The sequence below is a fragment of the Neofelis nebulosa genome, chromosome 4 (assembly GCF_028018385.1).
Source record: "Neofelis nebulosa isolate mNeoNeb1 chromosome 4, mNeoNeb1.pri, whole genome shotgun sequence".
In the NCBI taxonomy this organism is placed as follows: Eukaryota; Metazoa; Chordata; class Mammalia; order Carnivora; family Felidae; genus Neofelis; species Neofelis nebulosa.
Window position 1 is genome coordinate 158315235 of NC_080785.1, and position 17258 is coordinate 158332492.

General features: G+C 47.9%; 2 protein-coding genes across 2 annotated transcripts; both read left to right on the forward strand.

Annotated features, from left to right (window-relative positions):
• The first annotated feature begins 4985 nt into the window (after nucleotides 1–4985).
• LOC131508484 (olfactory receptor 10H3-like) lies at nucleotides 4986–5930 on the forward strand. Its single transcript, XM_058723517.1, has one exon. It carries the CDS (start codon nucleotides 5001–5003, stop codon nucleotides 5928–5930), a length of 930 nt encoding a protein of 309 aa, XP_058579500.1. The 5' UTR covers nucleotides 4986–5000.
• Nucleotides 5931–15759: 9829 nt separating this feature from the next.
• Nucleotides 15760–16745, forward strand: LOC131508485 (olfactory receptor 10H1-like). The gene has a single exon (XM_058723519.1). The coding sequence runs from the start codon at nucleotides 15786–15788 to the stop codon at nucleotides 16743–16745; it is 960 nt and encodes a 319-aa protein (XP_058579502.1). The 5' UTR covers nucleotides 15760–15785.
• The last annotated feature ends 513 nt before the right edge of the window (nucleotides 16746–17258 follow it).

The window sequence follows — 17258 nt, forward strand, 5'->3', positions numbered from 1 at the left end:
GTTGGGGTTTCTAAATTCCCCCCTTTCATTTTGGATACTTTGCTGGAATGACTCACAGAAATCAGGAAAATGCAACACTCACTCTTCCCAGTTTACTATAAAAGACACAAGTCAGGAACAGCCAGGTGAAACAGGTGCATCAGGCAAGGTGTGGAGGAAGGACCGAGGACCTTCCATGCCCTCTCCGGACACACCACCCTCCTAGCACCTCCACGTGTCCACAAATGGGAAGGTCTCTGATTCCCATTGCTTAGGGAGTTTTTGTGGAGGTTTTGTTACACAGACATGATTGATTAAGTCACTGGTCCTTGGAGATTGAATATCAATCCATAGCCCCTCTCCCCACCTGGAAGTCCCAACTCTCTGATCTCACCTTGGCCGTTCAGGGGAGCAGCCTCCTTCCTAGACTATCCAGGGGCCCCCAACCACCACGCATCTCCTTAGCATGCAAAATCCAGTATCATCACTCCTGACACAAGGGCTTTAGGAGCTGTGTGTCATGAAGTGGACAAACACCAAATGTGTTATTATAGCCCAAGGATGCACGTACTAATGGAGATGTTCTAGCTCAGATGACCAGGACAACAGGGATAGGGTAGAACTTGACCAGTGGGGGAAGGTGGGGCTATCCAGTGTGACCAGGAGACACTGAAAACTTCTATTGACCAAAGGAAATCAGTCCCCAAGACCCAGCTCTAAATTACCCTTATTCTGGGACACCCTCCAGCTGCCCTGACCCCAGGAGGGAGCCCTGGATTCCCACTCTGGGCTGTTCCAGCTCCCGCTTTCCCTCTGACCCTGCCCTGACCCTAAGGGATTGAGGGCATCTACTCCAGCCCTGTTTCCCCCAAGACTGGGAGCTCCTAGTCCTCAGCAGGGACTGGGGCTCTCAGGGCAGACAGAGACAGCAGGGAGTCTTGGTTGTGTTGGGGAGTTGGAGGAAGGAGTAGGGGCTGCACATCCCCAGAGATCCTCTGATGATCCTCTTGGCCACTCCGGACCCTGAGGAGGCCCTGGGGAACAGCCTGCTGGGAAGCTGCAGCAGGGATAAAGCACACAGCATCAGTTCCAGGAGCCCAGAGGTCTGGCCCCACACCTGCCCCTGTGTGCTGCTGACAGAATAACCCAAGAGAGCGTCTTCTGTCCTCCCCTGCTGGCTGCTTCCTGGAAGAGGCAGCCCAGCAAGAGGGGGACCAGGAGGGACAGGGTACGTGGCAATATTTAGGCAGTTGTGGGGAGCAAGCCCCGGTTGGGGGTGGAACAGGACTGGGGAGAAAGGTGGTAAGACAGGCTCTTAGCCTTGGGAGCTGGTGGGACTTTTCTCGGGTTGCCCCTGCTGGGTCCTGGGTTCCTCACTCAGCCTAGTGACCTTGGCAGCTTCTAGGTCACTATTGTTGATTGGGACTGATCCTGTCCCCCTGAAATATTTGCACATGCCCGGAGGCCCTTTTGTTGTCACAGCTCATGGGGAGGGAGGGATGCTACCGGCATCTGGAGGGTTGAGGCCAGGGATGCTGCTAAACATCATACAATCTGGTATTAGTGTGGGGTGTTTGTTCCACTGGTGAACCAATCAGGACACGTTATAGTAACTCCGCCCACATTTACACTAGGGCTCACTGTCTGTGTTGCAGCCTGTGGGTTTGGAGCAGTGGACAGTGGCGTGTATACAGCGTTCCAGCATCCCACAGAATAGTGTCAGGTGCTCTGTTTTTAATGCGCCCAAATGCAATTATGCTGGAGAGTTGAGCTGCCTTTTGCCTCATTCACTCGGTGTCATTTTACGGCTTCATTTATGCTGCTGTGTGTGCATGGAACTCCTGGCTGGGGCTCCAGGGTTTGCATCCGGCCCGTGGGACCTGCCCCCTTCCCAGTTACAGTTCCCAAGCAGGCTTGTGCATTCCCGCACTACAAGCGGGGCTTCATCCCACATGCTCCGTCCAGGTAGGTGTGCGCCATGGAGATAGAGGTTCAGGTGCACGTGAAGGTTGCACTTCTCCATTGTCGGTCTCACCCGCAGGCCGCGGGATGGCTCCCTCCCCGTATAGCTGTGGGCACTGGGCACTTCCTAATCTGGGGAAATGAATAGGTGTACAGGGAAATCTCAGGGTCGTTTTCCCCTTCCTTTTCCTTGTCTTGAAACCATCTGTTCACTTGCCTGTGTAACCCCTTCTGTAGGTTCTCTGCTCATGTCCTGGACTCGTTTCTGTATGGAGTCTGTACTTCTTTTTTTAAATTTTTTTTTTAACGTTTATTTATTTTTGAGACAGAGAGAGACAGAGCATGAACGGGGGAGGGTCAGAGAGAGGGAGACACAGAATCTGAAACAGGCTGCAGGCTCTGAGCTGTCAGCACAGAACCCGACACGGGGCTCGAACTCACGGACCGCGAGATTATGACCTGAGCCGAAGTTGGCCGCCCAACCGACTGAGCCACCCAGGCGCCCCAAGCAGTCTCTACTTCTTAATGTGCTGGTTTCTTATTTACTCTAGACAGTATTCCCTTATCAATTTTGGAAAATGCAAAGGCTCTTTTCCCAATTTTCCATCTGCCTGTTCATGTATCCTGGATATCCTTTGTTGAACAAAACCTTTGTGGAAGTTTTCATGTCTGTTTCTTTTTCCAAGCAGTTAAAATATATTTAATGAGAATGGCATCAGCACTCATAGAAGATATGCTGATGAAATTCAAATGCTCCTTTGTGTGTGTGTGTGTGTGTGTGTGTATGTGTATATATATATATATATATATATATATATATATATATATATTTATATAGAATGCATACATACATTTCATCTTTTTTTGAAGTTTTTATTTAAATTCCCATTAACATACATGTAATATTAGTTTCAGGTGTACAATACAGTGATTCAGCACTTCTGTACATCACCCGGTGCTCATCACAGCAAGTGCACTCCTTCATCCCCATCACCTAATTCACCCAGCCCCCCACTCCATGTCCTCTGGTAACCATCAGTTGGTTGTCTATAGTTAAGAGTCTCTTCCTTGGTTTGCCTCTCTCTCCCTGTCTCTCTCCCTCTTCCACTTCTCAATTTTTTTTTTTTGTTTCTTAAATTCCACATATGAGTGAAATCATATGCTATTTGTTTTTCTCTGACTGGCTTATTCACTTAGTATAATACCCTTATTATATGGTATTCACTTAGTATAATCCCATCCATGTTGTTGCAAATGGAAAGATTTCAGCCTTTTTTTATGGTTGAGTCATATTCCGCTGTATATATTTTATATATGTATAATCTTATATAGCCATATATAGATATCTCAGGAGTTACAGTGTCTGTCCTTGGAAGTACTGCATGTGTGTGATTAATTCCTAGATATTTCATAACAGAGGTTTTCAAAGTATGATATGAGGGCCCTGGGGTCCCAGAGACACATTCTGGGGGACCACCAAGTCCTCACTCTTCCAGTGAAGGTGAGGATATATTTTCATCATATGCTTCAAATTAAGAACATATTGCCACAGGCTGAACGACGAGGATACCAGCAACATCTTCTATGCCATCTAGCCAGCACTGGACAAATTTGCTAAAATTTAAAACAAAGCCACACTTCTCATTAAATGAGGGTTTTTTTTTTATCTGTATTCATTTTTGAGAGAGAGAGAGAGAGAGAACCAGAGCACAAGCAGGGGAGGGGCAAAGAGAGAGGAGGAGACACAGAATCTGAAGCAGGCTCCAGGCTCTGAGCTGTCAGCACAGAGCCCAATGCAGGACTCGAACTCACGAACCATGAGATAATGACCTGAGCTGAAGCCAGACACTTAACTGACTGAGCCACCCAGGTGCTCCGTCATTAAATGGGTTTTTAAAATATGGTTACTTTCCTTAGTTTGAACCAAAGGTTGATTATTATTCTTTAAATGTGTCAAGAATTTGGCTCCTGGGTGGCTCAATCAGTTAAGCATCCAATTCCTGGTTTTGGCTCAGGTCATGATCTCCCGCTTCATGAGTTCTAACCCCTCGTGGGCCTTGCACTGACAGTGTACAGAGCCTACTTGGGATTCTCTTTCTCTCCCTCTCTCTCTGCCCCTCGCCAACTCATGCTGTCTCTGTCTCTCTCAAAATAGTAAGTAAACTTTAAAAATGTGTTAGAACTAAATATGTTCAAAGAATCTCAGTTTTAATTACTAATATGGTAAGAATGGAGACTTCTAACTCACTCAAACAAAAGCCCTCTGGGGGACTCACGGGGTTTTTTTTTTCATAAAGAAATCTTGAGACCAAACTGTTTGAGAGCTGTCTCGTTATAGTTTGTGTCACTATTGACAATGTTGTCTTACTTTTTCCTTAAATTCTATCTGGTGTGTGATTATTATGGGTGCAACTCTATGGGAAACACTATGAGTTTGGGAAGTTGATCTGTCTTCCACAGCATGTGTTCTGTCTTTGCTCAAATATTTTCTGCCTTCATTCTTGTATGTTTCTAGGTAGATGATCACGTCTCTTTCCGTCCAATCCTAATATTCCTTCTTTCTTTATCATTCCTCAAGCACCACTCCCGGCTTTCATTTCCCTGCTAATGAACAGCAGAGACAGTGAGTAACCTTGGCTTGTTCCTGATGCTAAAATAGTGCATCTATTGTCTCCCACTTCTTGCTAGTTTTGTAGTGTATATTCTTAGCTATCTAAGAAAAGTCCAGTTGATTTCATATTTAGAAGAAACTTCTAAAAAATCTTTAAGATGTGAACATATATCAATCATTATACTGTATATCTAAAATAATACAGTATTTTATGATAATTATGCATTAATTTTTAAAATCATAAACTGTAATCGAAATTTAGCAATCCAGGATTGCTGCCTGAATTGATATAATTATATGATATTTATTTTAGTTTATTCCTGTGACTGATCACATGATAGGTTTTTAGACACTGAATCATCTTTGTTATTCATGGGATAAATTACGCACCCTCATTCCCTTTCTGATCTCACCAGATGCAGCACCCGTGCCTGGTCAGAACTATAGCATGGTGACTGAGTTCATCCTCGTGGGATTCTCCACCTTCCCACAGCATCTCCTGCCTGCTTTCTTCCTGCTGTACCTGCTCATGTACCTGTTCACGCTGCTGGGGAACCTGCTCATCATGGCCACAGTCTGGAGCGAGCGCAGCCTGCACACGCCTATGTACCTCTTCCTGTGCACCCTGTCCACCTCCGAGATTCTGTTCACCGTTGCCGTCACCCCTCGCATGTTGGTTGACATGCTCTCCACCCACCGCACCATCACCTGGGCGGCCTGTGCCAGCCAGATGTTTTTCTCCTTCACATTCGGCTTCACCCACTCCTTCCTGCTCATGATCATGGGCTACGACCGCTACGTGGCCATCTGCCACCCCCTGCGCTACAATGTGCTCATGAGCCCCCGTGGCTGTGCCCGCCTTGTGTCTTGGTTCTGGGCTGGTGGCTCAGTCATGGGGATAATGTTGACGCTGATAGTTTTTCACCTCACCTTCTGTGGGTCTAATGTGATCCACCATTTTGCCTGCCACGTGCTTTCCCTTCTAAAGTTGGCCTGTGGGAAGGAGACATCCTCCGTCACCTTGGGTGTGATCCTGGTGTGTGTCTCAGCTCTGATGGGCTGTTTATTCCTCATCGTCCTCTCCTATGTCTTCATCGTGGCCGCCATATTGCGGATCCCCTCTGCTGAGGGCAGGCACAAGACCTTCTCCACGTGTGTGTCCCACCTCACGGTGGTCATTGTGCACTACGGCTTTGCCTCCATTATCTACCTCAAGCCCAAGGGCCCCCATTCTATGGACAGTAACACCCTGATGGCCACCACCTATACAGTCTTCACCCCCTTTCTCAGCCCAATCATTTTCAGCCTCAGGAATAAGGAGCTCAAGAATGCCATAAAGAAAAGCTTCCAGAGAAAATTTAGTCCCTTAAGCTCCTGACACTGGAAGAAATATGTTGGTGAGGAAATATGACAGAAGGGCTGGGGATAATAATGTCTCCATAGAACTTTGTAGTGATTCAATATATGAAAATATTGAATAGGTATTGGTGGGTGCATCCATATGTGTGGAGGCATCCTACACCTTTGCTTTTCCTCAATTTGATTGCCTATCTCTTGTATAGGCTCTAGTAAGCATGATCTCATGTTTAAGACCCCATGTGATGAGCCACATCCCATTAACTCTGCTAAGAATGTGTTACCTACCTATTGGCTAGTGAGAGACATGACATGGATGGGTGTCAACACTGATGCCCATTGTTCTTCTTAAATGGAGAAGCAAGAGAAGAATTTCTCCTCCACCACCTTAAGGATAAATCAAAATAGGCATAATAATAAATGCCTCCAGTATCAGGGATTTTCTTATCAGGCACTGTGTCCACTGTTGTATAAGTATTACCTTCTAATTATAACAAATGCCCAAAAGAACATTAAATATTTGTCTCCATGGAGACGGTTGAATGTTTACGGTTCCTCGCTGTGTTTAGAGGGGATAGACCCTAAGGAGGTTTGTATTTTGAGCTGGGTTGAGTGAAGGATGTCGGAATGTTTAGTAGAAGAAAAGAGAGAGATAGAGAAATGGACACAGAAACAGAGACAGAGAGAGAAAGGGGAGAAGATTCAGTGTTTGGGTAAGAACATACAAAATGTTTAAAGGGTGTTGCTCTCTGACATGTTACGGAAATCTTTTTCCCTTTTGCCCCACAATACTTCTGGTAAAACATCAGTGTCTCATTCTTGTGTTTACTCAAATCTATCTACGGGCTCTGTTGGAGGACACAGTGCTCTCTCAAGATGGCACAAAGAAAGGTCAAGGGTGTGGGTACCTCCTTTACGCTGATGAGAAATGTTGGTCGGGGGTCACACAACATGTGAGTGAAGGGGTCACATGCAACTTTAGGTGTGTCTGACTCCCATGCTGGGGTTGGGAAACCATGTCTGAAGCTCCAGGAGGGGGCCTTCCATTGGTGTAAATTCTTACTTAAACTGTGGCCAGATATTTGAGCTGCAGTCAGAAGATGTTTTACAATACTAATCTAAGGATGGCTGCCACATATGAGTACCTGCCACTTGCTAAATGCTGTGGGAAGGGTTTCCTATGCATTCACTCTTCTAAGTCTCAAAATAAATTATCCTTTCTCCACATTTAGATATGACCCACATCTATCACTAATCACATTTTTCAAATGTGGAAAATGCAAATCTGTCCCAGGCCACAGCACCATGGAGGCAGGGAGCAGGAAACGATTACAATGTGCATGTGTGTGCAGTTGGTGATCAGGAACCCACCTCCCTCAGGTGTCTACAGAGAGAAGTGAGGTCATGACTAGGAGGAGAAGGCTGTCATTAGAAGGAAGAGAACCCTTTCAGGGAAGGAGGGCAGGTGCAGCCCTAGGCACACACCCCTTTCACACAGCCAGAGGGAAACACGGACTCCAGAGGAGTTCATGAGACACTTTGTCTCATAAACACTGACAACGAGTGCTTGGCAAAACCGGCTATGGCAGTTTTGGGGTTCCATTCATTATTTTGCTCATTATCGGTGTAACTGATGGATGCCCCCACCATTCCTAAGATGTGCTTCTCCAGAGCCTGTGGCTGCGTTCCCTTACCCAGCAAGAGGGAGTGTGCAGATGAGATGCAGTTAAGATCTGAGACAGGGGGATTACCCTTATCACCCAGATGGGCTGCTATACTTGCAAGTGTCCTTAGACAAGGGGGCAGGAGGGGCCAGAGACAGGGAGCAGCAGGGGATGTGACACCGGAAGGAGGAATCGGAGTAGCTGAGGCAGGAACCACGAGCCAGGGGATGCGTGGTGCCCTCGAAGCTGGGAAAGCAGGAGACACATCCCTCCCCGGATCCCCTGAAGGATGCAGCCCTGCTCACACCTGGACTCACACCTGGTGACCCTGATTCGGCTTCTGGCCTCCAGCATAGAAGAGGATAGATGTGTGTGGTGTCAGAGCATGAGATTTATATGCTTTGTTACAGCAGCCCCAGAAACTGACTCGTGAAATGGCATCCTGACGTTAAATGTTACTGGGTTTCACTTTACAATTAGTTTCAAGCCAGATTCTTAGACCATTCTTCTTTGTGGAGAAGACCTGGGGCGTTGAGATGGCTCTCGAGAAGTGCTGAGTGTCCTTGGAATTCGGTCAACAAAGGTGAAGGAGTCCCGGTAGCCCAGCTGCAGGGTTTGCTCATTGGGGTGTGTTTTGAGGACTCACCTGACCGTGTAGCTGCAGGGGCCCCAGCACAGGGCCTGGGGTGCCGTGTGCCCTCAACCAACACTATCAGAGCAGGCGCTGGAACAGGAGGAACGGTCTCCGTGCTCGACGTGGACCAGGTGACTCAGGAGGGATGCTCACCCTCCTGTGTGATGGGGCCCCTGCGTTAGAATAAAGACACAGCATCACGCACATCCTCAGAGAGACGCTGAGTTGCAGGGGCTGAACTGGGGGAAATGCTTACCCACAGGACAAACCACCAGGGATCCTGAGGTCTGGGTCTCATCTCTTTAGATGGAAAAGGGACATTTTTACAAGGCCTCTTTTTCTTTTAAGGTTTTTGTGTTAGTCAGGGTTCCCCAGAAAAGCAGAGCCACTGGAATGAATGTGCATATACGCGTGTGAACATATATACGTAAGTGTATATAACATATAACACATGTAATAATCTTTACAGTATGTTTAAATTCATCTTTTTACTGCTTGTTGCTATTTTCTTTTCCGTGACCAATCTCAAAGCACAAATAACACTTTTTCCTTGGTACTCTAACAAGTAGTCTTGTGGCTAAAGACTAAGTGGTTCCAACTATTAGGCTAATGAAATGCAAGATGTATAATTTAGTTCACAAATTATAATGCCTTTCCTTTTGGGCACTACTTTCAATACAGAACAAAAAGCTTTGAAATCAATATCAAAAGAAAAACCCACTTGGCACATAGTAGAAGTTTACTAAATATTTGTTAGTTGACTACACCACTCAACTTACTGAATAAATATTGTTCTGGTGCAACCACAGTATATTATATATTATAGTATGTCATAATTGTGTTGTTCCATTTTATAAAATGTGATATGTCTGCATCCAGCTCTTCCTGTCCCCACACTGAGGGCTTTTTTAGTGCCAGGTTACATCAGTGTTGTTTCGTATCCCAAGATTCAGAGCGGGTCCCTTAGCTAGAGCTCAGCGAGGATGTAATGGATGGATGAAGGAAGGAGAGAGGTTGACAGAAGGGTGGAATGACTAGTGGGGAAGAAGAGAGGGAGTGGGAGGGAGGGAGGAGAGAGAGAAATATCCACAGAGGAAGGGGCATTCCCAGGGCTCCAGCAGCCCCCTTGGACATGGAGGAGCTCTAACCTGCATCCCAGTCTCAGGGGAGAGGCTCCCAGGAAACCCGCCTCAGGGGAGGCACCTGCGGAGATAGAGCTCCTGCCCTGCTCACCAAGCAGCAGGAGGGGTGGCCCCAGGCTGGGCTGCAAACAGAGCATCCCAGACGGACAGTCTTCACGCCAGGCGAGAGGAACTCGGTTTCCCAGGAACAGGTAGCAAGCAAGGTGGGAGCTGAAGGGGGAAATTGTGGCGACCGCAGAAAGCCAGAGCAGAGGGAGGCTCTGGCTGGAGGAAGGGGTGGGGAGTCGGATGGGGGCAGGGGTTACGGCCCCAGCAACCTGGTCCCAACCTGGCCCACACTGCCTCCTTCCCCCAAAGCCTGGATCCACAGCAGTCAGGGATTGTCAGGGTCCATTCCCAGGCAGGAAGTAGTCTCTGCACCAGGTTGAGCCAGAAGGGCGACCCTGGGCTTGTCACCATGCACGTGTGCTCATTTCTGCAGCACGGTGCCTGCTTCTGCGTGCAGTGTTTGTGTACATGCAGCCGCATTTGCCTGAATCCATTTCCTGGGGCTGCTGTCACAGAGGACCACAACCAGGTGGCTTTAAACAGCAGAAATTTATCCTCACAGTTCTGGAGGCTACAATCCAAAACCAAGGTTTCCACAGGGCCATGCTCCCTGCAGAGACTCCAGGGCAGAATCTTTCCTGGCCTCTTCCAGCTTCTGGTGACCCCAGCTGTTCCTTGCCTGTGGCCGCATCACCCCAATACCTGCCTCCGTCTGCACACAGCCTTGCCTCCCTCTGTGTGTCCCCTCCTATTCCTGTGAGGACACCAGCCATTAGATTTAGGTCTCACCTTTACCCAGTACGGTCTCACCTTGAGCCTTACCTTGATTATATCTGCCAAGACCCTATTTCCAAATAAGGTCACATGCTGAGGTTCCAATGGATGTGAATTTGAGGGGGATGCTATACAACCCACCACGGTGTCTGTGTGTCCCTGGCTTATCCCAGTCCCAGACAAGCTCCGGGCACTGGTTAGTGCTCTGTAGATGGGTTGCAGAACCAGCAAGGTCTCTGCTCCTGGCTGCGTGTTTGCTGGGTTCCACTGCCCGTGTGTATTTCAGAAGCCATGTGTACATGTGCATTGGTGTTGTCTCTGTCTGCTTGTGCTCCTGTGAGCACAGTCTTGAGTCTCTGGCAGTGGTGTAGAAGCAGAGAGAGCAGAGTGGGTTCCATAGTGTCCCCTGGAGGTGAAAGGGTACAGGAGCAGGATCTGGGAGCCAGCCTGCATGTGCCCTGGCTGGGGGTTCTGGCTGAGAGCCCAGAGGTAGAAGGTGGGCCTCTCTCCCCCTTTAAGTCCAGACCTATACAGCTGACTTGGGGAGCTCCCTTGCAGCATATGCAGAGGGGCTGTTCTGGGAAGGGTGAGTGCCCGAACGAGTGCCAGAGAGAGACCCGGAGCCAAGAGAGACCCCTTTTATGGTACTATTTGTGGATTTCAGAGCACGTGCCTGGGAGCCTGTTCATAGCCAGGAGGGAGGAAGGGGTGGGCTCCCCAAGGGGGTGGGGATAGGAGGTGGGTAGGGGGCACTCGCCTGCAGAGCAGAGATTGCCCTGGACCCCGGGTTGGCATGACTCCACAAGGTGTGTCTGTGTCAGGAGCTGGAGTCTGGCAGCCAGAGGAGGGTGGAGTCGAGAGGGGAGGTCAGCGGGCACAGTGCACCAGCAGACGGGGCGTGAGGCCAGAGCCAGGGCTAGACCACGGCACACAGAGGCCGGCAGTGGGGACCAGAGATGGTGGCTGAGGGATGAGGTCCAGGAGGAGCTGAGTCTGGTGCCCCGGGATTGCTGGGCCGCCCAGGCCCCTGCTGCCCCCAAATGCTTCTTTCCTGCATGAGAGAGAGACCCCATCCTGACACCCAGCCCAATCATCCACTTTCCAGGTGGGGTCCTGGGTCCTCCAAGCATTGGCTGACTTGGCTCTGAGATAACACTTGGTGACAACCTTCTGGGGGCTGGGTGAGGGGGCAGAGGCAGTGCTGTGATATGGGGGTGAGCCCTGCCCCAAGGTAAGTATTTGAAGCCTTGTCATCAAATCTCAGTGATATATGTAAATGACAGATTGTGTATCACGGATATATTAGTATGTATCATCGAGATGCATGTGTCAGTGATGCAGATATAAATACGCATACCTGTGTGTACCTCTTTTCCAATTTTTCACCAGAGCTGCGGCTTCAGAGCCATCCCCTGTGCTCTGTGGCTGTCAGGTTTGTTTTTTCTATATGCCGTGTAGAGCTTCGTGGCTCACGCCCAACACATGTTACTTGGCCCTGCCCCCAGGTGAGGGTGGGGGTGTCTCTGACTGCCTCTGACTGTCTGCCATCACAGACAAGGCTGCCATGAATGGCTTGACCACGTCCCCTCGCTGAGCTGTGTTTCAGATGGAGATCTAGAAGTGTTTGTGGGACCTTGGGTAAGTGTCCCCTTAATCTGGCCGTGAACCACCAAGTGAGGATGTCTTCAGTCTACTCATCTGACATCTGGGCCAACACAGGGCGGATCCAGATTTCTAAGTCTTGCCGCTCAGCAAGCAGATGGGGAGCCTGTACCCACTGTGTTCACAGACTGATGCTGTTTTATTATTTTTTTAATGTTTATTCATTTATTGAGAGACAGACAGACAGACAGACAGAGCGAGCATGACCAGGGGAGGGGCAGAGAATCCCAAACAGCCTCCACACCATCAGAGCAGAGCCCAATGCGGGGCTCGAACTCACGGACCATGAGATCACGACCTGAGCTGAAACCAAGACAAAGACGCTTACCCTACTGAGCCACCCAGGCGTCCTGAATGTTGCTGTGGTAAACCGAATTCCTCTCCTTGCTAATGAGCCACTCATGTCCTTGTTTGCTGCTGGCCTAGTGCGTTTCCTCAGCTGCAGATCACCTGTGCCCCCCTCTTGCCCACTTTCTATCATGATGCCTGTCCTTTTTCTCATTGGTTTCCTCATTTCTCTTTTTTCTCACTGTAGATTCTAGATATTACTCTCTTGTCAATGGGTTTTTTTCAGCTTGATCGAGGTATACATGATATACAAAGAGCTGCGTATATTTAATGGGTACATTTTGATGACTTTGGACATACGCCTACAATTGTGATACCAGCCGCACAACCAAGGTAATAAATGTTATCTACCGCCTCCGAAGATTCCTTATGTCCCCCCCCCGTGTGTGTGTGTGTGTGTGTGAGAGTTAGTAACTTTAAAGGACATCTACCCTCTTAACAAGTTCTTTTTTATTGAAATATAGTTGACAAATAAACTTGTGTGAATTTAAGGTGTACAGTGTGTTGAGTTGGTACGTTTATTCATTATAATGCGATCGCCATTGCGCTAATAGCTAGCATGTCTATTGGGTCACGTGATCATCATGTCTGTTTTAGTGTTGGGGATAAATAAGATCTCGTCTCTTCGCGAGTTTGATGATGAGAATACAATATTGGCGTCTGTGTTCTTAACAAGTGTAATTGTGCACTATCGTATTGTTAACTCTAGCTTGTAGGGTGAACGGCAGAGCTCAGGAACTTATACAGCAAGTAGCTCTCTGTTCTCTGTCATCTGTAACCTTTATCCACGATGCTCTTTGTTAAAAGGATTCAGAATTTCGATGTAAAAGAATTGATCTTTTTTACTGAAGGTTTGTGCTCTTTTTTCTTTTTAGGGAATGTGTTTCCTGTTCTTGGAGCACAAAGATCCTATTACACTTGCTGTCATTAGCTATGTTTTTATCTTTCACAATTATGTTTTCAATCTACCTTGATTCTCTTTTCAGTGGGGTATTGAAAGTCTAGTTGTGGTTTTTGTTTGTAGAGAGAGATACTTTCCTCAACAGCATCCCCTAAACAATTCGCCTTTTTTCCAAATGATTTGTGGTGTGACCTTAACCATACATGAATGGCTCTGTCTCCGAGCTCTGATTCCAGAACCACTGGTCACTGTCTGTCCTTGCACTGATCCCACACTGCTTTGTTTCCAAGATGCTGTCGCGTGTCTACAGAGTGCAGTCTCCCCCCCCCGCCTCCTGTCATTCTTCATTTCCAGATGGACTCAGTTATTCGTGGGTCCTTATTTTTGACAAACATTTTGCAATACGTTTATCCTCTTTCTCAAGAGTCCAACTGGATGTTTTTGAGAGGATTACATTGAATGTATAGATTAAATTTGGGGAAGAATGAACATCTTTCTGATATTGTCTTTTGCTTTCATCTGTTTTGTTAGGTCATCTGTCATGTTTCCTGTCTGTTAGAGGTCTCATAGTTCTCCATGAAGCTCCTGTGTGTACTTGTTTCAAGTAATTCCTAGACTGTTGTCAGGTTTTGTGCAACTTTGAATGATACCTTCTTTTGTAATGTTTTATTATTAACTAATTTTAAACTTATGAGAAAGCTGCAAAAAGCATACAGAAAACTCTCATCCTCCCCCCACCAACCCCTTTGAATGCCAGGATCTTCCAGAACCAGGACAATGATGAGACCCAGGGCACGAACGCTGGTATATAACACTGTATAGCAAACAACAGCTCTTTCTAGAATTCTTTCGACTCTCCACTAATATCCTATTTCTATTCCAGGACACAATCCATTTCATGTAGTTGTTATTTCAAGTTTGCATTATCATTCACTTCTAAGTATCTCTTAATTTCCCTTTTAGCCAGATGATTAACAACTAATATGTTACTTTGGCATTGTCAAATGGTTCACCCAATATTTACATTCTAAATACATGGGAATTTTGAGGGGTCCTTTTCTTATTAAAGTCCAGTTGTATTGCCAAATGGTCGGATATCTGGGGCTTTGGGTATTGGTACTTGGGAATGGAATGCACCTGCACTTCCTTTATGGCCTCACACATGATCTTTTTTGGTGATAGGTCCATGTTCCTAGTGTTGGGGTTTTTTTTTGTTTTGTTTTGTTTTGTTTTGTTGTTTGGTGTATTGAATAGGAGTGTATGCATGTTTGTGTATATTTATACAAGTTAAATATATGTATATAAGTATATATTAGCTTTTGCACATATATATACACATATGTGTGTATATATACTTGAGGTGTGTGTGTGTGTGTGTGTGTGTGTGTGTGTATTAAATAATGTGACAGAAACACCAGGAATTACAAAAGTGGTAAATGCATTAAATGCATAATCAAAAAGGAGATACAGGGGCACCTGGGTGGCTTAGCCAGTTGAGCATCTGACTCTTGGTTTTGGCTCAGGTCATGGTCTCATGGTTCATGAGATCAAGCCCTGCATCAAGCTCTGCATTGACAGTGTGGAGCCTGCTTGGGATTCTCTCTCTCCCTCTCTCTCTGCCCTTCTCTCTCTCTCTCTCTCTCTCTCTCTCTCTCCCCCCCTCTCTCTCCCTCTCTCTCTCTCTCTGTCTCAAAATAAATAAATAAACTCCAAAAGAAAAGATTCTCTCTCTCTCTCCCTTGCCCTTCTCCCCAGCTTCCATGCTGTCTCTAGAAAGAGAGAGATACAACCATAAGTTGCTACATTTTAAGGGAATCTGATTCTGGTCATTCATGCCCTTCCTCATTCTCAGCGTCTCTAGTGTTTACTCTATTTCACTCCCCACAGTAAGTACATTAAGCACATAATCTTACTTCTCATAACAACCTTGTCAGCCAGACATTATGATCAACTTCCTTTAGGGAGGAGGAAACTGAGGCTCAAAAAGGTTAAGGAACCAACCCAATGTTGTTGTGGTTGGTGTTGGTGTTGCAAGAGTGTTTTAAAGCAACTTCTCAACTTTATTTAACTTAGGCAGATAACATGGTAGAGTTTTGTCTAAAAAGAGAGAAAAGCCACCCCATAATACTTAGCAAGCCTGGCAGGCACTAAGGAGATGCAGCCTACAGGACACATGATGGCGAGGTTTGCGCTGTCCTTTCAAAGATGGAACACCAACCAGCAGCAGGTTCTTCCAATTCAAAATATTTCATGGGAGACCCCAGCATAATCACTGTTTTCAAAAAGAAGACTGAATTGTGTTTTTCTTTATTTTTCCATTCCCTATTAGCACAATGACTGGAGGCACTGACAAGCTAGTGGCGACTCAATCCAGGTGTGGCTGAGTAGAGACCCAGAGCTCCTATCACTGGGATTTTAAAATACTAGTAGCCATTATTATTAACAGTATTATTATTATCATCGTGTCCTGAGTTCTTACCACACACCAGGATCAGCGCTAAGCACTTGAGGCCCACTATCTTCCGTGAACCCCGCGCAGCTCAGAGGGGCGCTGACCATCCTCACGAACAGCCTGTGGCCGAGGGACCAGCCATGGCCTGCGGGGTGAGGGGGTACCTCCTCGGGGAAGTCCTCCCAGGCTGGGCTCAGCACACACCCGTAGCTCCCGCCCACCTGGCCGCCCTCGCTCTCTCCCCACCCAGGGATGGCCGCCACGCTGGGCCGAAACCACAGCTCCGTGTCCGAATTCATCCTCGTGGGCTTCTCCACCTTCCCAAGGCATCTCCTGCCCATCTTCTTCCTGCTGTTCCTGCTCATGTACCTGTTCACGCTGCTGGGGAACCTGCTCATCATGGCCACAGTCTGGAGCGAGCGCAGCCTGCACACGCCCATGTACCTCTTCCTGTGCGCCCTGTCCACCTCCGAGATCCTCTACACCTTGGCCATCACCCCGCGCCTGCTGGCCAACCTGCTCTCCACTCGCCGCACCATCACCTGGACGGCCTGTGCCAGCCAGATGTTTTTCTCCTTCACGTTCGGCTTCACCCACTCCTTCCTGCTCACCGTCATGGGCTACGACCGCTACGTGGCCATCTGCCACCCCCTGCGCTACAATGTGCTCATGAGCCCCCGCGGCTGCGCCTGCCTGGTGGCCTGGTCCTGGGTAGGTGGCTCGGTCATGGGGCTGGTGGTGACCACGGCCGTTTTCCACCTCACCTTCTGTGGACCCAATGAGATCCACCATTTTTTCTGCCACGTGCCTCCTGTGGTGAAGCTGGCCTGTGGAACTGATGTACCAACCGTGGCCCTGGGTGTGGGGCTGGTGTGCATCATGGCCCTGCTGGGCTGCTGTCTCCTCATCCTCCTCTCCTATGCCTTCATCGTGGCCGCCATCTTGAGGATCCCCTCAGCTGAGGGCCGGCACAAGGCCTTCTCCACCTGTGTGTCCCACCTCACTGTGGTCGTTGTGCACTACGGCTTTGCCTCTGTCGTCTACCTCAAGCCCAAGGGTCCCCAGTCTCTGGAAGGAGACACCCTGATGGGCATCACCTACACGGTCCTCACCCCCTTCCTCAGCCCCATCATCTTCAGTCTCAGGAACAAGGAGCTGAAGACTGCCATGACCAAGACCTTCCTCAGAAAACTCCATCCCCAGAGCTCCTGAAGTGGCTTCTTTCATGGCAATGATGTGTCAGGTAGAGGCACTTCAGGCTTCTATCTGTAAAATGGGAATGATTACACTTCACTGGTGATGATTCTTATATGGGAATTACCCCACCTCCCCACTTTGCAAGTACTCCGAATTCTAGATGTGTGTGTTCTCTCCTTTCTCTCAGTCTGGTTGACCTTGTTCTTCCTGGATTCACTGGGGTGATGACCTTTCCAATATGGACCTAGTATGTCACCTTCCTCCAGGTTCCTGTGCCTGATGGTGGCATTGGGGGAGGGGGTGCCCACATTGCTGTGTTGGGGAACCTGTGTTCATGGTTTATCATGAATGTGTGAATGAGGGATGCCGACTCTGCCCAAAATGCATAAACTGTGATTGGGCACCTGCTGTGTACCAAGCATTGTGTCCTCTGCCTCAGACACACCATTGCTGTCATTCTGAATACTACACTGAAGAAAGGAAAGCATTCTTGATGAAGAAAATGATTGTTCATTTTTAATTCTTCAC